The sequence below is a fragment of the Gymnodraco acuticeps genome, unplaced genomic scaffold (genome assembly GCF_902827175.1).
Source record: "Gymnodraco acuticeps unplaced genomic scaffold, fGymAcu1.1, whole genome shotgun sequence".
NCBI lineage: Eukaryota > Metazoa > Chordata > Actinopteri > Perciformes > Bathydraconidae > Gymnodraco > Gymnodraco acuticeps.
In genome coordinates this window covers 194,150-215,907 of record NW_022992002.1, presented here as the reverse complement: position 1 = coordinate 215,907, position 21,758 = coordinate 194,150, and the positions used below count along the sequence as shown (strand labels likewise).

At 43.3% G+C, this 21,758-nt stretch overlaps 2 protein-coding genes across 4 annotated transcripts in view; one reads left to right on the top strand and one right to left on the bottom strand.

Moving 5' to 3' along the window:
* Positions 1-3,268, bottom strand: part of atp2c1 (ATPase secretory pathway Ca2+ transporting 1) — a 67,594-nt gene extending 64,326 nt beyond the window's left edge. Inside the window, exon 1 of one of the 3 annotated variants that reach the window (XM_034201288.1) lies at positions 3,132-3,268. In XM_034201288.1, coding sequence (XP_034057179.1) covers positions 3,132-3,155 — 24 coding nt within the window. In that variant the 5' untranslated portion in view covers positions 3,156-3,268. Of the gene's footprint in view, positions 1-2,746; positions 2,787-2,966; positions 3,078-3,131 lie in introns of those variants that run through there. The other 2 variants (XM_034201287.1, XM_034201289.1) reach the window with 2 other exon arrangements.
* A 4,820-nt stretch (positions 3,269-8,088) lies between these two features.
* Positions 8,089-17,931, top strand: LOC117536442 (phosphoinositide 3-kinase regulatory subunit 4-like; the record flags this gene model as incomplete). Its single annotated transcript, XM_034201299.1, is given in 4 exon segments — positions 8,089-8,459; positions 9,161-9,892; positions 13,065-13,198; positions 17,721-17,931. Coding segments are annotated over 3 exon segments (1,060 nt in total), but the record flags the coding sequence as incomplete, so codon positions are not given.
* Positions 17,932-21,758: the final 3,827 nt, after the last annotated feature.

Here is a 21,758-nt window from a genome sequence, read left to right as displayed (position 1 = left end):
TTCCTGTTCCCTGGTCCGGAAGTCAATGGTTTCCTGAATGTTGTGATCCTGAAATAAGGTCTGCGGTTAAGACAAGACAGAGATTTGTGTTAGCAAAACGTCAGAAAGTGGTGTTAATATGTTTATGGAAGTATTTCTTTGCCACGAAGATTATTTTCTGTAAAATTATTATTATATATTATCTAGATGCTTCAAATGATTTGCCACATGCGTCCGTGACTTCAATGTAGTGTCTGGCTAAGTAATGAAATACTCTTCGAGCAGTAGGTAGCGCATTAATGACAAGACAATGAAGTGACGAGAGAGGGCTCAAATCAACGCTGAAAGCGCTGGATAAATAAATAAATAGGAAGACTGAGTCCTGGACCAACTTCTAACCCGATCAGCAGCCTATGAGTGGTGGTCCAAACAGAGACAGCAGTGCCACAGTCCAAAGCAAGCTTAAACGTATTCTCTGAACGTCAAAACAAGAACATGGAGTACTATGACTTTCCCTTGCGTAAACAAACTGAGAGACAGGTCACTTTTATGAGAGAAAACACAAAGACAGAGCTCTCAAAGCTACTAAGGAGCTGGTCTCGTAGCCAAACATGTCATTATATTTACACGACATTCGGCTGTCTGTTTATCACTTGTTTGGTTGTTGGTGTGCCACGACTCCAAAAAGGGTAGAAAACACGGGGGTGGAGGAAGGCTGGAGGAAGGCTGGAGGAAGGGTGGAGGAAGGGTGGAGGAAGGGTGGAGGAAGGGTGGAGGAAGGCTGGAGGAAGGCTGGAGGAAGGGTGGAGGAAGGCTGGAGGAAGGCTGGAGGAAGGCTGGAGGAAGGGTGGAGGAAGGGTGGAGGAAGGGTGGAGGAGGGGTGGAGGAAGGGTGGAGGAAGGGTGGAGGAAGGGTGGAGGAGGGGTGGAGGAAGGGTGGAGGAAGGGTGGAGGAAGGGTGGAGGAAGGGTGGAGGAAGGGTGGAGGAGGGGTGGAGGAAGGCTGGAGGAAGGGTGGAGGAAGGGTGGAGGAAGCCACCTGTGACGATACAGACGTTTAAACACCTTTAACGGAGGGACGCAGCAGAGTGTGAATCAAGAGGATGCTGCTCTCTACGTAAAGGTCATCCAGAGTGTTTAACTCCTCCATCTTCACACTAACCTCCTCCTCTTCCTCCTCTTCCTCCTCCACCCTTTGGCAGGAACACATCAAGAGCAAACAGAAACACATCCTGCCCTTTTTATCCGGGATAATCAGATTACAGGTCTGTGTCCCGCTCAGCAGAACACCTGCAATTATCTGCTTTATCCTAAAGACTTTTAAAAATCACAATCATCCCTATAATTAGTAAGCAAGCAGTGAATTAAACTCCTCTCCCAGGTGATGGCGCTGACCTCCACGCTGAGCTGGTTTTCGTCATAGATTATGAAGTTAGTTTGTTTGTGTGAATCCAAGGTGAAGCAGCGTATGCCTCAGGTCCACTCGAACTGCCAGCCCTTATAAATCAGACCGTAAAACCATATTTAAAACAACTTGGAACACTCATTTACTCTAATCTTATTGTACATACTTTTCTGTCATCTGTATATTTCTTGGTATATGCAACATTAATGTAATCCCTCTTGTGTCTACATCTACAATAGGGCTGCACGATATTGGACAAAACTGACATTGCGATATTTGTTTCCCCTGCGATATGAAAAACTACAGGCATTGAAGAAAGGACCGTTTTTTCCCCGCAAACCATCCTTTATTAAACTTTAGTGCTATACAATTGGTATTTGTTTAACTATATTTAACCGGATGAAGGGTTTTAGTCACGGACGTCTGGATCTTAAGTTATCAGAGCAACAAGCTGAGCTAGCTCGGTTAGCAGCGCCGAACTGGAGAAACACATGAAACCACTTTATTCAGTGTTTCTACCTTTAATCACGGGGTCCGTTTGCTTTGGAGATTTGATGGTGATTGGTGGTTTGCTGTCATCACTCAAGAACCCCTGACATGAGAGCCACGCCAGTTTTCCTTTTGTAGCAAGCAGCAAAAATAATTGTAACATGAGGTGTTTGAGTTAATTTGCCTACTTAATATCGCACGTCCTGCGATGTGACTACGCATATCGCGATTATCGTCATGACAACAGACCGTGCCCTAATCTACAAGCTAATTCCCTGTTTGAGGTGAGACTGCAAAGCAATACATCATTATCGACGGTGAAGAAACTACATTTACTCAAGTACTTTCTTTTTACATATTTGTACTTTACTTGAGTTTTTCCATGTTATGCTACTTTGTACTTCTGAATAAAAATGTTTACTCTGTATTTATTTGAACACGTAGTGACTACACTAAAATGCTCTTGCTTGGGATAATAAAATAACCATAACAATGTAATACTTTTAAAAGATCTGTTGTGAGTACCTTTACTGTTGATTCTTGAAGTACATTTAGCTGATAATACTTCTGTACCTTAAATTATTTTTAAATGGGTCATTGTGCAGAATGAGTACTTGTTGTAAATATGCCAACACTTTTCTACTTTTACTCAAAATGTGGAAACCAGGACTATTCCTTGTAGAGTATTTGTTATAAGACTCTAGTATTTGTACTTTTACTTAAGGAAAATATCTGAGTACTTCTTCAAACACTGATGATTATCAATATTAATAAATAACCTTCAACATCACATCAGCATCATGTGACACACACACACACACACACACACACACACACACACACACACACGCACACACACACACACACTTTATTACCTTCATGTTAGCCACAGTGAGCTAACATGCTACAACCGCCGCCGGCCGGCTAAAAGGTTCGATGAGACCGAGTCTGGTCCTCCTAACCCGCGTTAACAGCCCCCACATACCCCGCTGAGTCACCTCCGGTCCCCCAACATGTCAACAGAGCCAGGCTAACACTAGCATCCTGATCCCGGGTCACAGTAGCACGCTAACCTAATCTCAGACCACCACTCACAGATAAACAAACAACCTGCCGCCTGCCTCGCATCGCGGCGGGGCTTCTATCTCCAGATGAGTCGGTGTCAAAACAATCTGGGTTTTTCTCCTGGATATGTTTCCGGATTCTGTCGTTAAATTAGTCTACATTACATAAAGAAAAGTCACTCAGGGTTTAACTTACCAGCGGCTCCCGTTTCTTCAGCATCTTCCGTGAAATCCCACCGCGGAGCGATTTACTCACGCAGCGAACTGATCACCACTTCCGGGAACACTTTCGGAATAAGAGCAGGCTGTCTACGTAGGGCCGATGTCACTACTGCTTACCACTTCCGGAAAACCTTTCACAATAAGAGCAGGCTGTCTACGTCATGGATGTATAATAAGAACTGGGTTGCGTTCCGATAATCCAAAAATCAGCTCCTAAATTCTAACCCTATCTCCTATTCCTTGACCTCTGAGTGAAACGTCACAGGGTTAAGGGATAGTGGATAGGAGAATTCAAAAGGACTTAGGAGAAGAGACCGCGGTACTTTAGAGCAGTGCTTCTCAAACTTTTTTCAGTAATGTACCCCCTTTGAAACAATTTCTCAGCCAAGTACCCCCTGACCGATCCAGAATTGTTTTGATCGAAAAAGCCTATATAAATAATTACAATATAGTGATGTTCCCTCAGTGTGTGATGTTTTAACTCCTTCGTGCATTACAACAAACTAAGGATATTTTCACTTTATGCATGAAAAAAAATAACATAACACTTTTATAAAACAGATTTTTCCAAGGAGTTTTTCAATTTAAGTAATATGTTATTGTGAAAAACTATAAAATACAATACACACATTTGACATGTTTATATGAGGACCCCCTTGGTGGTTCTAGGAATGTTTTATATAAAATTGTGTTTTCTATTTTACTTATTTTACTAAGATTATTTTTTTAATTAACTTCTTTTTTTTATTTATTTTTTAATCTCGCGTACCCCCTGCAGTACCCCAACGTACCCCCAGGGGTCCGCGTACCCCCATTTGAGAATCACTGCTTTAGAGAATCGACTGCACTTTCACTATCCGACGTGTTTATGATGCGCCAGCGGACCTCATGACCACAGTCTGCTGCTGTGGGGAAACTATGGAAACTACAGTTTTCTACACAGCGGACTACAACATGGATGTTCAATAAGAACGAGGGACTCCTGTAAACTCATCTAGAGACTCTGTGCTCTGATGCTGCTGCTTTATGCTTTATGAACGTGGACAACAGAGAAACATATTCTTCAGGACCAAAGTTGGAATTGAAATAAAAAGGAAAGTGAAGCTTCTGCTCGTCCCCCTCTCCCTCCGGTCCACATTAATACAAATGATCCCAATACGTATGATTGATGAAAAGATCTTAAAATCAATACAGATGTATTTATTATAACGTTAGTCCTTAACATCTATCACTGTGTATATCACCATTCAAACATCTTTTAAAAGTTGAACAACCCCACAGCTCAGTGAAGACTGTGATATGTTGACTTTATTTGATCATTTCAGTAAAAACTAACGTTCATATTTCTCTTTTTGATTATAATACTGATGAACGTTCAGAACAAAGCACTTTGGCAACTTACCACATACGTTTTAAAATGCTTAATAAGCACCGTAACTTTCATGATATCATTTCTCTGTCATAATCGGTTGTTTCCGTGAACGGCCGACTGTTGAGATGGCAAATGCTGCGGCTGCAATGCATTGTGGGGCAGCATTTTCTCCTCTCCTTTCGGTTAGGGAGGTCCAGTGGTTCCTAAGCTAAAGGAGGTTATAAAGGAAGTTTGAAACCTCCTTTCCTTTCATTTGGAGAATTGGAACGGCACTTATCATGGCTGCCACTGAGGGACTTCCGGGTCATTTCACTTGGTTAGGAAGGTTCCTAAGCTAAATGGACTATTGGAACGCAACCCGGGATACAGCGTGCAGGGGCGGTAACACTGTCTTTGGACCCCCCCTCTGGCCCCCCTGAAAATGAAAAAAAATCGGGGTTAGAAGTTGGTCCAGGACTCAGTCTTCCTATTTATTTATTTATCCAGTGCTTTCAGCGTTGATTTGAACCCTCTCTCGTCACTTCATTGTCTTGTCTTAAATGAACAAGGTCATTAATGCGCTACCTGCTCGAAGAGTATTTAAGAATAGGCGGAACTAACGATATTTGTCATTCTATTTGGACCCATTAGAGCAGGGGTCTTCAACACTTTATCTACATATGGGGTGTCACAGTTACTACTGCTGACCACTTCCAGTAATACTTTCACAATAAGAGCAGGTGAAACTTCAAGTACATTTGTACACTTCAAAGGGTATGCACGCAGATTTTGTTTCTTTTTCTACAGTTAGTTATATTTTTAGCGACCTTTAGACACATTGAGACCATAAAACCATCCGCAGTGAATGCTGTTAATCTGATGAACCACTAAGCGCAATGTGCCTATTTCTGAAAATGATAAGATTGGATTTTATATGTTGCATTGTTGGAGCAGCTCAGGTCAGAAGAATGTCATTGCCATGTCTACACTGTACTGTAGCTTATGAGCATCTGATGATAAAACCTTTGAAAGTTGAATTTGAATATACAATGACCCAGGTGTCCTCTTTGACCCACCCTCTCCCTCCTGCAACCACATCCCCAACACTGCTTTTTACCACCTCAAAAACACCCTCCTCTTCTTCCTCTTCCTTCTCCTCTTCCTCCTCCTCCTATCTATACGGCACTGGGGCTGCTGTGTTAGCCCCACCTCCGAGAGACGTGCACAGAATAATGGCAACAAATACAATTAAAATAAAACATATATTAATAATAATTATAATTGTAATAATAATAAAACCTCCGAGGGATTTTTTATTTTTGTTGTACTTTGTTTTGTATCCTTCTTCCTTGTTGCTCCCGTGATTTGTGGTCCACACTCCAACACTCCAGTCCAGTAGGAACTCCAGTCCAGTAGGAACTCCAGTCCAGTATGAACTCTAGTCCAGTATGAACTCCAGTCCAGTATGAACTCTAGTCCAGTATGAACTCCAGTCCAGTAGGAACTCCAGTCCAGTAAGAACTCCAGTCCAGTATGAACTCCAGTCCAGTATGAACTAAAGTCCAGTTAGAACTCCAGTCCAGTGGGAACCCCAGTCCAGTATGAACTCCAGTCCAGTATGAACTCAAGTCCAGTTAGAACTCCAGTCCAGTGGGAACCCCAGTCCAGTAAGAACTCTAGTCCAGTAAGAACTCTAGTCCAGTAGGAACTCCAGTCCAGTATGACTCCAGTCCAGTAAGAACTCCAGTCCAGTAGGAACTCTAGTCCACTATGAACTCTAGTCCAGTAAGAACTCCAGTCCAGTAGAAACTCCAGTCCAGTAGGAACTCAAGTCCAGTATGAACTCTAGTCCAGTAAGAACTCCAGTCCAGCAGGAACTCCATTCCAGTAGGAACTCAAGTCCAGTATGAACTCTAGTCCAGTAGGAACTCCAGTCCAGTAAGAACTCTAGTCCAGTAGGAACTCCAGTCCAGTAGGAACTCCAGTCCAGTAAGCACTCCAGTCCAGTAGGAACTTCAGTCCAGTATGAACTCTAGTCCTGTAGGAACTCCACACTCCAACACTCTAGTCCAGAAGCAACTCAAGTCCAGTAAGAACTCCAGTCCAGTAGGAAATCCATTCCAGTAGGAACTCCAGTCCAGTATGAACTCTAGTCCAGTAAGAACTCTAGTCCAGTAAGAACTCCAGTTCAGTATGAACTCTAGTCCAGTAGGAACTCCAGTCCAGTATGAACTCTATTCCAGTAAGAACTCCAGTCCAGTAGGAACACCAGTCCAGTATGAACTCTATTCCAGTAAGAACTCCAGTCCAGTAGGAACTCCAGTCCAGTATGAACTCTAGTCCAGTAAGAACTCCAGTCCAGTAGGAACTCCAGTCCAGTATGAACTCCAGTCCAGTAAGAACTCCAGTCCAGTAGGAACTCCAGTCCACTATGAACTCCAGTCCAGTAAGAACTCGAGTCCAGTAGGAACTCCAGTCCAGTAGGAACTCCAGTCCAGTATGAACTCAAGTCCAGTAAGAACTCCAGTCCAGTAGGAACTCTAGTCCAGTAGGAACTCCAGTCCAGTAAGAACTCTAGTCCAGTAGGAACTCCAGTCCAGTATGACTCTAGTCCAGTAAGAACTCCAGTCCAGTAGGAACTCTAGTCCAGTAAGAACTCTAGTCCAGTAGGAAATCCATTCCAGTATGAACTCCAGTCCAGTATGAACTCTAGTCCAGTAAGAACTCCAGTCCAGTAGGAACTCCAGTCCAGTAAGAACTCCAGTCCAGTAGGAACTCCAGTCCAGTAAGAACTCTAGTCCAGTAGGAACTCTAGTCCAGTAAGAACTCTAGTCCAGTAGGAACTCTAGTCCAGTAAGAACTCTAGTCCAGTAGGAACTCTAGTCCAGTAGGAACTCTAGTCCAGTAAGAACTCCAGTCCAGTTGGAAATCTATTACAGTAACGGCCCGTCCACACAGCGGCGTGCGTTGAAGCTTCCAACGCTTCTGCCCATTCACTTTGAATGGGGTGACGTCACTTTTAGCCGAACTGCATTTTGGGAAGCGACGTGGAGCGTTGCTGGCGTCAAAAGTTGAGCAATGTTCAACTTTTGACGCCTCGACGGAGCCGTCAGCCAATGAAATCCCGTTTATTCAAATCTGCCAGTACAATCGCTAGCCAATCAAACCGCGTGTATGCTGGGAGAGACTACGCAGGTCATTTCCTCATATTCAAAAAAATTAAGGGAAAATTCATTGTAGCGGTAGTGAATCATCCGGTGCTGTATGATCAGTCTCTGTTCATCTACCGGGATACAAACCGGAGGAGCGAGGCACGGAGGGAGGTGGCAGAGACAGTGGGTGAAACTGGTAGGTTTTCGCCTGTTTGGGGATTTTATATCCAGTTTACTTCGTTTTAACATTGCTATTGCTTTGTATGTCGGGGGCGGGAGATTCATGTGATTGGTTGTTGGTCGTGTTGCTCGCAAAAAATCCCCAAGCTTCAGATACGCCCACCTCCAAGCGTCAACGCACGCTGCTGTGTGGACGCTCCGTAAGAACTCCAGTCCAATAGGAACTCTAGTCCAGTAGGATCTCCACACTCCAACACTCCAGGCCAGTAGGAGGCGGTAATGCAGCTTAAACGTTAGGTGCCACCCACCATTAAACAAAACGAAGAAGAAGAAGAAGAAGGAGACCCGGATGAACAACAACAACAGCTGGAAACGGCTAACATGCTAACTGAGTGATCCGGCTTCTGCTTCTTCTATTAACGGTTACGGTTCTCGTTGCGGGAAGACAGCCGGATGTTACGGGAGCAGGGCGGCTGTCTGAGCTGATATGCGAGATATGAAGAATATATCTCCGTTAGTTTGTCACCGTTAGCAGCCGTTAGCAGCCGTTAGCAGTCGTTAGTAGCCGTTGCAGCCGTTAGCAAACACAACAAAAAAACAGTCCAATCTACAGCAACTGGTAACAATACATATTATAACCTGTATTAAGTGTTTGAACGTATAACTGTATGGTTGTGTTGTTATGTGTTTCTAACTCTTCTGTTTGATGGAGCTAATAACGGTTAGCTGTCAAAGAGCTGTTTGTGTTGCTGAGTCACGTGATTCTAGTTCTCCACTTAGCAGTTTCCCTAAAGTTAGAATTACCCTTTCAAAAAGAACCCATTTTGTGTCAGTGTGCATTTCACCTTTTTGTATGCAAAAGGAATATATAAAATTCAAATAAAGTAAATAAAGCTGTCAAATAACACTGCAATGCAGTATGAAGTAGCATCAGAGGTGACATAAGTACTCAGATCTTGTACTTACTATATCAATCAATCAAATATAGCCCAATATCACACATTTGACTCAGATCTTGTACTTGAGTAAAAGTAGAAGTACTCAGATCTTGTACTTGAATAAAAGAAAATATAGATTTTGAATTACAAATGTACAGTAACAAAATATAAAGCAGGATATTATATATACATAAGTATTTGAGGAATGGAATATTAAATAGAATATTAATAATAATGATAATACACACAATAATGCAGTACAAATAAAGTATAATCAGTACTGCACAGGTTATACAGCTAAAGGATTGTTGGTATTGCACAGTTGAAGATGGTGTAAGCCTCGGATGCTCTGAAACCTTATCATTGTCTATATTTCCCTCAGAGAGGAGTTGAGGCGTGATGGGGAACCAGCTGGCGGGCATCGCCCCCTCGCAGATCCTCTCTGTGGACAGCTACTTCTCCGACATCCATGACCACGAGTACGACAAGAGCCTAGGCAGCACCCGCTTCTTCAAGGTGGCGCGGGCCAAACACCGCGAGGGCCTGGTGGTGGTCAAAGTGTTCGCCATCCAGGACCCCTCGCTGCCCCTCACCAGCTACAAGCAGGAGCTGGAGGAGCTGAAGATCCGGCTGCACTCCTGCCAGAACTGCCTGCCCTTCCAGAAGACCTCGCTGACGGAGAAGGCTGCCATCTTGTTCCGTCAGTACGTCCGCGACAACCTGTACGACCGCATCAGCACGCGGCCCTTCCTCAACAACGTGGAGAAGCGCTGGCTCGCCTTCCAGATCCTCAACGCCGTCGACCAGGCTCACAAAGCCGGCGTGCGCCACGGAGACATCAAGACGGAGAACGTGATGGTGACCAGCTGGAACTGGGTGCTGCTCACAGACTTCGCCAGCTTCAAGCCCACCTTCCTGCCCGAGGACAACCCCGCAGACTTCAACTACTTCTTCGACACGTCGCGGCGCAGGACGTGCTACATCGCCCCGGAGAGGTTCGTGGACGGGAGCATGTTCACCACGGAGAGCGACCACACGCCGCTGGTGGATCTGAGCAGCAACAACCAGAGGGGCCGGGGGGAGCTGAGGCAGGCCATGGACATCTTCTCTGCAGGTGCTTCAGAGCATGAGAGCCTCCATCAGGTTCAAACACACGCTGGGAATTTAAAAGCACATTTATACTCGAATATTCCACCCCGAAAAAAAGCTCAAGGTTCAAGGCTTTTATTAGTCATACGTACATAGCTACAGTTATAACGATGAACATCTGAGGTCACAGGCTCCTCCAACAGAGTAATACAATAACACAGATACAATAGTGCAATAAGAGTCTACAAGCGATTGGAATATGATATATTAGATACATAAAGTGTAAGTTGCAAACAGATGAATGTTATGGATGTTCTTTCAACAGTCCAGGTGTTCAACGGTCTTATGGCCTGTGGGAGGAACCTGGGTCTGGTGACTGTTAACCCATTCACAGAATTTACATATCCCATTTTTTTCTTTTTGGATTTTGATATACTTTATTAATCCCCGTGGGGAAATTGTTTCTCTGCGTTTGACCCATCCTAGTGTTAGGAGCAGTGTGCTGCCATTTTGAACGGCGCCCGGGGAGCAGTGTAGGGAACAGTGCCTTGCTCAGGGACACCTCGGTAGCACTTGGTCTTGCCGGGACTTGAACTGGTGACCTTCCAGTTGCCAAGCCAAGTCCCTATCGACTTCGCCGCCACATTTCTTTGTTTTTTAAATGAATACAAAAACAAAGTTGTAATAATAAATGGAATGTGGTTAAGCATTGAGCCGGATGACCTCAGATACACAAGTTTAACTTTGCATAGTTTGCACTCGACACCGCTCTCACTAACCTGGGAGAAACATGTCCACACATTACTCCGTTTTGACGCCATGTTTGTTGTGTAGGATTCTCCGTTAGAGTGAAACGTTGCACGTGTTTTTAACGTATTTAAAATGGCACTGTCGTACACATTGAATCAAACCATTTGATAATATGCAGTCAACTAGTCTGCTAATTGATCTGCAGAATGTTGAGTTTTCAGTCTCTCAAAATACCAATTTGGGTTTCTCGATGGACAAAACAAGACAATGTCGTAGCAACTTCAAATCAGCTGCGGTCTAGAGTAAAAGATGAGTGAGGCAAGGAAACACAACATCGATATCAAGTATTTTGAGATCTTCGTTTCAATGCTAGCAAGCAGACAAGATGCCCTGTTCTGTTACAGCCACTCTTAAAGGGAAACATTCAAAGATAACCCACATCATGTGAGGCCAGGTGTTCGCCCTATGGCACAGCACTGTGTGCTTAAACTCAAACCCCTCAAAGAACAATGGGATACACAAATAACCCCTAATCGTAAATTCCTTCCACCCATCCTCTCTTCCTGTAGTGTCATCAAACCCCCTTCCAAAGACACCTGCTGATGACTCCCAGGGTTTGACCTAATCAGAGAAACAGTTTACAGTTAGCAATGTTCATGCATTTGATCACACAATTTCCTTAACACCATTTTCCAGGATACAGCCGTTACATTTCATTAGGATTACACTGTATTAAGCTTTAATACCATCATTTCCATAACAGTAGTTAAAGAAATCTGGATTTGAAGAAATGTGGACATTTGTCAAATGATTTTCTCATTTTTAAGACCACAATTAATAGAAAGGAATAATTGGCACATTCATCAATAATGAAACAATCGTGTGGCTCAGCCCTAATACAAAAGCATTTTATTACATAGGAATTCATACGTTTATATAAAAGATGTTGTCCTAAAATGTTCAAACGCTCATGATTTTAAATGTTATTATTATTGTTTATTGTATGCGTTTATTTATTTAAAAGGCCTGAAACTATGTTATTGTATTAGCTGAGTCTGATCTCTGATGTTTCTGAGCTCACGATCTTACAGAAACACTGATAACGTCTCTTTATTTTGTGAAATGAAGGCAGAAATGCAGGCAGTGCTCACCGTAGATGATGGGAGGCGCAGAGAGCACGATACCGGTGCTTTCGTGGACGACGAGGCACCCCTCCCATAACAAAAAATGATAATAATAAAAAACAAAATATTCATAAGTCATATTCGAATACCTGATTCATTTTGAATATTCGATGAATCCTTCCCATCCCTAATACACACCACAGCTCAGACCCTGATCTGAGGTTCAGGTTACTGCCAGTTTCACTGCACAGAAGTTAGTTTGAAGCCGAGGAGCCGCCTCAATCATTTCCTCATCGTGCACATTGAACAGTATCTAACTTGTGCACTAAAAACTGATTCAAATTTCAGTTTAGATCAATAAAAATAATGAAGTTGTGAAATTATTGTATTCAATGTTTCACATGCAAAATGATATAATTGCATTTCTATAAGCATTTGATCAATAATTCAAAAAAGTTATTAAGCTCATCGTGGCTGAATTTGAAGTGATTTCATTTCAAATACATTCGATCATGCATGGATTTATTATTCTTGTCAATTCATCTGTTTTTCACAAAATACTGTGTTGTCATTCCCATGAGAATTGGTCTCTAAAAAAGTCAAACAAACTATTTTAAGAAAACTATAATAACATTTCAAAAATATATAGCAGTATTTACATTGAAATAGAAAAAAGTGAAATTCTTAAAAAATGAAATTCTGAGTAATAAGCGACATTTCGAGTACAACAATCAAATTCTGAGAAAAAAGTCAAATATCGAGTAATTTTTTTAAATTCTGACAAAAAAGTCAAAATCTGAGAAAAACTGAAATTCTGAGAAAAACTCAAATTTCGAGTAAGAAAATCTAATTCTGACAAAAAAGGTAAGTAAGCATAGCGCCTCTTTTCAGAACCAGGTTTATCAGCAGGTAGTTTGACACGTACGAGGAATTTGACTTGGTGTCGTGGTGCATTAAAGACACAGAAAACTATTTAAAGAAAACTATAATAACATTACAAAATATAGTAAAATATAGCAGTGCTTACATTGAAATAGAATGGAATAAAATATGTGCAGTAATGAAAAAACAAACAGATATTGTGTGCATTAATGTAGTGCATATGTAGTTTGTATAGCGCCTTTCAAGGACCCAAGGCACATGGTGAACAAACAAATAAACAAAAGGGCAAATAATAAGGTAATACAAATGAAATAGGAGTGGAAGCAGGGGGACGCTGATGGGTTAGGGGTCAAAGGCCATGGTGAACATGAATTATTATGATGGTGTATTCAAAGGCAGTTTGATTGAGCGCTGGACTACAGAGTTCTCCTGTGTTTGCAGGCTGTGTGATCGCGGAGCTCTTCACGGAGGGCGTCCCTCTCTTCGACCTTTCCCAGCTGCTGGCGTACCGGAAAGGAAACTTCCAGACGGAGCACGTCCTCCTGAAGATCGAGGACCAGAGCGTCAGAGAGCTGGTAATCATTACAGCACACACACCTGAACACACACCTGAACACACACATACGTGGAGACGTATGGAGACAAACTAACAAATAATAATACAATCGTGAGGAAAGTTTATTTATAGAGCACCTTTCAACACAAGGCAATTCAAAGTGCTTTACAGACATGAAAGACATCAAGAGCTTTAAGAAACATGTCATAACATGGCATTTAAAAACACTCCTTTAAAGCAAAGGTAATAAAACATGGATGAAAGTCACAGAGCAGTGCGAGATACACACATCTGAAAGGTTGAGCTCTGACTCTCAATCATCGCTCACTTTTTAGCAGAAAGAGTTTTCCTCACTTTCCTTCTACTTTCTCTCTTAACTCATCCTTCAAGTGATTCGTGCTGAACGAACCCCCCTTTGGAACGTTATTGAGGAAACCTTTCCGTTATACTGAAATGAAGATTCTTGGAATAAGACGGTCTTTTAGGGAGGTTGGTTTTGAAATGCTCCCGATTTCTGAGGTCTCAAGGTTGGCAAGTCGGGTCCTCACAGGTTGATGGTGTAAAGGCCGCTACACACCGACCTGAGACCAAAGAACGCGTACCGAAGGCGTCCCGACTTTTACATCCGCTACGTCGCCGCCTACGAACACACCGCAAAGACTTCAGTCGACGAGTGGCAATAACTGTCCTTACCAGCAGGCAGCGGTAGTGTGTATTCGTCATTCAAAAGAGGCAACAGCCAATCAGAGTGATTTCTTTGGCCGACTTTCTTTGGCCGTGGGAGGCGTGAAAATGTGCCGTAAAGCAGCGACGGTGCGGGACACACCAACCTGAGTAGGGCGCCGCGAATGCCCGACTGCCTCTGACGGCCTCTGACTTCCAACATCGGGTAGGTGTGTCAGGGCCTTCAAGGCACGGACACACCAGGCCGATTATCAGCGTTGGTGGGCGTCAGGCCGAAGATGAGCGTCGACACGCCCTACTCAGATTGGTGTGTCCCGCACCGTCGGGTCTTCTCAGCCGTGCCGACGCCTTTTCGGCCGAAGGCAGTCGGCAAAATAAATCACTCTGATTGGCTGTTCAGCTAGCGAATCAGTGCATGAGAAGCTAAACAGAAGTGAGGGACCCAAAGAAACTATTAAGAAGGCAAATGTGAGATTTCATTTAACTCCAGCTCTCGACAGGTTCGGGAAAGCCCCGTGAGCTTCTCGCTGTAGAGTGAAAATGGAACGCACACGCTATTTGTTGTTTGTTTATATCACGCAGTCTGTTCTTCTCTCGGTTATCACGCAGTCTGTCTTCCGGTTGTTGCCTCTTTTGAATGAGGAATACACACTACCGCCGCCTGCTGGTAAGGAGAGTTATTGCCATTCACGCCTGCGCAGTTCGTACGTGCTTCTTGGCCGTCGGCTGAAGTCTTTGCGGTGTGTTCCAGTGCAAAACATGGCCAAGACGCAACAGTCGGGGTCCGTCTGTGTAATGGTAAATGGACTGTACTTATATAGCGCTTTATCCAGTCTTTACGACCCCTCAAAGCGCTTTACATACTACATGTCATTCACCCATTCCCACAGAGCAGTACCACTTGCTCTAGGACCTAACATTCACACACATTCACACATGCCATCGGGAGCAACTCAGGGTTAAGTATCTTGCCCAAGGATACATCGACATGTTGACTGCACGGGCTGGGATCGAACCCACAACCTTCTGGTTGAAAGACGACCGCACTCCCTCGCAGCCACAGTTGCCCTAGTCTGTGTGAGTTCTTAGGTGTCAGCTTGGTGTGTCCGGGGCTTTACAGGAAGGTCTTCAGCCTTTATTTGAAAGACCCCAGGGTTGGTGTTGTGTAATAATTATAATAATAATACACTTTATTTATATAGGATCTTTCCAGATTGACGCAGCCCAAAGTGCTTCACAGAGTATGACGGGAAATGACAATAAAAAGTGAGGAACATAATTAAAAACAAGGTATAAAGAAACAGAAAGAGTTATATCACTGAACCATAAATCAGTAGAACAATAAAACATGAACACATGAACAGTGATACCACTAAAAAAAGTACAGTTGCCCCAAATGAGAAGACAAATTAAAAAGATAGGTCTTTAATTTACTTGAAAAATTTTCCAATTGAAGTTACTGCGATATAAAAGCAGAAAGCAGCCTCCCCAGTGTTCTTGTAATGCGCTCTAGGTACTTCTATTGGAGGATCTGAGTGTCCTTCAGGTTGATGGTGTAACGGCCCGTCCACACGGCGGCGTGCGTTGAAGCTTCAACGCTTCTGCCCATTCAATTTTAATGGGGTGACGTCACGCTTTGCCGAACTGCATTGTGGGAGCGTCGCTCGCTTCAAAAGTTGAGCAATGTTCAACTTTTGAAGCTTCGGCGGAAGCGTCAGCCAATCGAATCATATGCCAGTACAAGCTCTAGCCAATCAAACCGCGTGCTTGCGTGTCAGGGCCGGGAGATTCATGTGATTGGTTGTTGGTCTAGTTTCAGACACGCCCACCGGCAAGCCTCAACGCACGCCGCCGTGTGGACGCTGCGTGACAGGAAGGCAAGGCAAGTTTATTTATATAGCACTTTTCAACACAAGGCAATTCAAAGTGCTTTACAAAAAATGAAAGACATTCAGAAAATGGCATTTAAAATCAGTCATTAAAAAGAAAAGATAATAAATTAAACATTAAAAGAAAAAGTACATGGATAAAAGTTACAGTGCAGTCTAAGATATGAATAGTTCAATTAAAAGCAGCGACAAAAAGAAAAGTCTTCAGCCTGGATTTAAAAGTAGTCAGAGTTGCAGCGGACCTGCAGGTTTCTGGGAGTTTGTTCCAGATATTTGGAGCATAATAACTGAACGCTGCTTCTCCATGTTTAGTTCTGACTCTGGGGACAGAAAGCTGACCAGTCCCTGAAGACCTGAGAGATCTGGATGGTTCATCATTTAGCAGGAGGTCAGAAATGTATTTTGGGCCTAAACCATTCAGTGCTTTATAAACCAGCAGCAGTATTTAGAAATCTATTCTTTGACACACAGGAAGCCAGTGTAAAGACTTCAGAACTGGAGTGATGTGATCCACTTTCTTAGTGTTAGTGAGGACTCGAGCAGCGGCGTTCTGAATCAGCTGCAGCTTCCTAATAGATTTTTTAGTGAGACCTGTGAAGACACCATTGCAGTAGTCCAGTCTACTGAAGATAAAAGCATGGACACGTTTTTCCAAATCCTGCTGTGACATTAGTCTTTTAATCCTAGATATATTCTTTAGGTGATAGTAGGCTGATTTAGTAACAGTTTTAATGTGACTGTTGAAACTCAGGTCAGAGTCCATGACTACACCTAGATTTCTGGCTTTATCTGTTGTTTTGAACATTGCAGACTGAAGCTCAGCGCTAACTTTTATACGTTCTGACTTGGCTCCAAAAACCATTACTTCAGTTTTATCTTTGTTTAATTGGAGAAAGTTCTGACACATCCAGTCATTGATTTGTTCAATGCACTTACTCAGTGTTTGAATTGGAGAATAGTCTCCTGGTGACATTGTTATGTAAATGTGTGTGTCATCTGCATAGCTATGGTAACTTATTTTGTTGTTCTTCATTATCTGAGCCAGTGGTAGCATGTAGATGTTAAAGAGAAGAGGCCCCAAGATGGAGCCTTGAGGAACCCCACATGTCATATTTGTCAACTCAGATGTGTATTTACCTATAGAAACAAAGTTGTTTCTGTCCTTTAAGTAGGATTCAAACCAATTCAGAACTGTTTCCGAAAGTCCCACCCAGTTCTCCAGTCGGTCGAGTAATATGCTGTGGTCAACAGTGTCAAACGCAGCACTGAGATCTAATAATACTAACACTGAAGTTCTGCCACTGTCTGTGTTTAAGTGGATGTCATTAAAGACCTTTACAAGAGCAGTCTCAGTGCTGTGGTTTGGACGAAAGCCTGACTGGAACACATCGAAACAGCTATTTAAATGCAAGAAGTTACTCAACTGTTGAAAAACAACTTTTCAATGATTTTACCTAGAAATGGGAGGTTTGATATGGGCCTGTAATTGTTCATTACTGAAGCATCTAGATTATTCTTTTAAGAGCGGTTTAAGGAAGGTCTTCAGCCTTGGTTTGAAAGACCCCAGGGTGGTTGTTGTGTAACAGGAAGTGATGTTTTTGTTGTGTGATGTCTTTACCTTGTTTTGGTGTTGTTTTTGTTTATTTGTTTACATTTGTTTCCATTAACTGTCACTTTAGTTTGTATGTTTTAGTGTTTCTCTTATTTGTCCTTCGATACTCTTATGATTAGCATGTGAAATAGAAAGACATCTGTTTCTAGTTATTTACTTTTTGTTGAGAAAGGGGCAGATACTATCAGACTACTTTCTTCTCCCTGCTCCTTTTCGGGTACGGAGTATTCGTAGAAATTGTTTTGTTTTTTATGTTTTGTAAAGAATTATATACATTAAGTTGTTCACACCATGAACGGAACAATGCAATGACATGTTGTGTCTCAGGTGTCTCACATGGTGATGTTGTCTCTCAGGTGTCTCAGATGGTGCAGAGGGAGCCGGAGAAGCGCCTGACAGCGGAGGAGTACCTGAAGCAGCAGAGAGGCAAGGCGTTCCCTGACATCTTCTACACCTTCCTGCAGCCCTACATGGCTCAGTTCGCCAAGGAGACCTTCCAGTCCGCCGACGAGCGAGTGCTGGTGATCCGCAAAGACCTGGACAACATCCTGCTCAACCTGCGGGGGGGTGAGGGGCCACTTCTTCCATTTGGGAGGACATTCTTAAAGGTCCCCTATTGTACTGTCTCAGATATATCCAGAGCCTGTCTCTGATTGGCTGAAGCACCAAACAGATCATTGCAGCATTACCCATAATCCCCTCTGTTTCAGCCCTGTTTCCAAAGTGCTGATTCTCTGTCTGTTACTTTAGATGAAATAAGGAGCCCCTCCCCACGCCCCTCTGAGAGACATTTGGTTACAAAGAACTCAATGGTGCTCTAGGAGGAGATTCAGGTGATAAGGGGGGGGGGGTTACCTTGGTTGCTGATTGGCTAATGGTTACACAAGACAAGACATCGTTATGACATCATCAAGTGGCCAAAATCTGATCAGCTCATTTTCAGACAGGTTTTTATAGAAATGGATCAAAAAGAGAGAATCTTTGTTCCTGAAACTTTCAGAGTCTCTTTCCACAGAGGGGACACATGTTGATGTAGAAGAGATATGGAGAAGAGGGGACACATGTTGATGTAGAAGAGACATGAAGAAGAGGGGACACATGTTGATGTAGAAGAGACATGAAGAAGAGGGGACACGTGATGTAGAAGAGACATGAAGAAGAGGGGACACGTGTTGATGTAGAAGAGACATGAAGAAGAGGGGACACATGTTGATGTAGAAGAGACATGAAGAAGAGAGAACACATGTTGATGTAGAAGAGACATGGAGAAGAGGGGACACATGTTGATGTAGAAGAGACATGAGGAAGAGGGGACACATGTTGATGTAGAAGAGACATGAGGAAGAGGGGACACATGTTGATGTAGAAGAGACATGAGGAAGAGGGGACACATGTTGATGTAGAAGAGACATGAAGAAGAGGGGACACATGTTGATGTAGAAGAGACATGAAGAAGAGGGGACACATGTTGATGTAGAAGAGACATGAAGAAGAGGGGACACATGTTGATGTAAAAGAGACATGGAGAAGAGGGGACACATGTTGATGTAGAAGAGACATGAAGAAGAGGGGACACATGTTGATGTAGAAGAGACATGTGAAGAGGGGACACATGTTGATGTAGAAGAGACATGAAGAAGAGGGGACACATGTTGATGTAGAAGAGACATGAAGAAGAGGGGACACATGTTGATGTAGAAGAGACATGAAGAAGAGGGGACACATGTTGATGTAGAAGAGACATGAAGAAGAGGGGACACATGTTGATGTAGAAGAGACATGAGGAAGAGGGGACACATGTTGATGTAGAAGAGACGTGAAGAAGAGGGGACACATGTTGATGAAGAAGAGATGTGAAGAAGAGGGGACACATGTTGATGTAGAAGAGACGTGAAGAAGAGGGGACACATGTTGATGTAGAAGAGACATGAAGAAGAGGGGACACATGTTGATGTAGAAGAGACCTGAAGAAGAGGGGACACATGTTGATGTAGAAGAGACATGAGGAAGAGGGGACACATGTTGATGTAGAAGAGACATGAAGAAGAGGGGACACATGTTGATGTAGAAGAGACATGAAGAAGAGGGGACACATGTTGATGTAGAAGAGACATGAGGAAGAGGGGACACATGTTGATGTAGTAGACATGAAGAAGAGGAGACACATGTTGATGTAGAAGAGACATGAAGAAGAGGGACACATGTTGATGTAGAAGAGACATGAGAAGAGGGGGCACATGTTGATGTAGAAGAGACATGAAGAAGAGGGGACACATGTTGACGTAGAAGAGACATGAAGAAGGGGACACATGTTGATGTAGAAGAGACATGAAGAAGAGGGGACACATGTTGATGTAGAAGAGACATGAAGAAGAGGGGACACATGTTGATGTAAAAGAGACATGAAGAAGAGGGGACACATGTTGATGTAGAAGAGACAGAAGAAGAGGGGACACATGTTGATGTAAAGAGAAGAAGACGGACACGGTTGTTGATGAGAAGAGACATGGGAAGAGGGGACACATGTTGATGTAGAAGAGACGTGAAGAAGAGGGGACACATGTTGATGTAGAAGAGACGTGAAGAAGAGGGGACACATGTTGATGTAGAAGAGACATGGAGAAGAGGGGACACATGTTGATGTAGAAGAGACATGAAGAAGAGGGGACACATGTTGATGTAGAGAGACATGAGGAAGAGGGGACACATGTTGATGTAGAAGAGACATGAAGAAGAGGGGACACATGTTGATGTAGAAGAGACATGAGGAAGAGGGGACACATGTTGATGTAGAAGAGATATGAAGAAGAGGGGACACATGTTGATGTAGAAGAGACATGAAGAAGAGGGGACACATGTTGATGTAGAAGAGACATGAAGAAGAGGGGACACATGTTGATGTAGAAAAGACACGAAGAAGAGGGGACACATGTTGATGTCGAAGAGACATGAAGAAGAGGGGACACATGTTGATGTAGAAGAGACATGAAGAAGAGGGGACACATGTTGATGTAGAAGAGACATGAAGAAGAGGGGACACATGTTGATGTAGAAGAGACATGAAGAAGAGGGGACACATGTTGATGTAGAAGAGACATGAGAAGAGGGGACACATGTTGATGTAGAAGAGACATGAGGAAGAGGGGACACATGTTGATGTAGAAGAGACATGAAGAAGAGGGGACACATTGATGTAGAGAGAGAGAGGAAGAGGGGACACATGTTGATGTAGAAGAGACATGAAGAAGAGGGGACACATGTTGATGTAGAAGAGGGGACACATGTTGATGTAGAAGAGACATGAAGAAGAGGGGACACATGTTGATGTAGAAGAGACATGAGGAAGAGGGGACACATGTTGATGTAGAAGAGACATGAGGAAGAGGGGACACATGTTGATGTAGAAGAGACATGAAGAAGAGGGGACACATATTGATGTAGAGAGACATGAGGAAGAGGGGACACATGTTGATGTAGAAGAGACATGAAGAAGAGGGGACACATGTTGATGTAGAAGAGACATGAAGAAGAGGGGACATGTTGATGTAGAAGAGACATGAGAAGAGGGGACACATGTTGATGTAGAAGAGATATGAAGAAGAGGGGACACATGTTGATGTAGAAGAGACATGAAGAAGAGGGACACATGTTGATGTAGAAGAGACATGAAGAAGAGGGGACACATGTTGATGTAGAAGACATGAAGAAGAGGGGACACATGTTGATGTAGAAGAGACACGAAGAAGAGGGGACACATGTTGATGGAGAGACATGAAGAAGAGGGGACACATGTTGATGTAGAAGAGACATGAAGAAGAGGGGACACATGTTGATGAGAAGAGACATGAAGAAGAGGGGACACGTTTTGATGTAGAAGAGACACGAAGAAGAGGGGACACATGTTGATGTGAAGAGACATGAAGAAGAGGGACACATGTTGATGTAGAAGAGACACGAAGAAGAGGGGACACATGTTGATGTAGAGAGACATGAGGAAGAGGGGACACGTGTTGATGTAGAGAGACATGAAGAAGAGGGGACACATGTTGATGTAGAAGAGACATGAAGAAGAGGGGACACATGTTGATGTAGAGAGACACGAAGAAGAGGGGACACATGTTGATGTCGAGAGAGACATGAAGAAGAGGGGACACATGTTGATGAAGAGACATGAGGAAGAGGGGACACGTGTTGATGTAGAAGAGACATGAGAAGAGGGGACACATGTTGATGTAGAAGAGACGTAGAAGAGGGGACACATGTTGATGTAGAAGAGGACATGAAGAAGAGGGGACACATGTTGATGTAGAAGGAGCATGAAGAAGAGGGGACACATGTTGATGTAGAGAGACATGAGGAAGAGGGGACACATGTTGATGTAGAAGAGACATGAG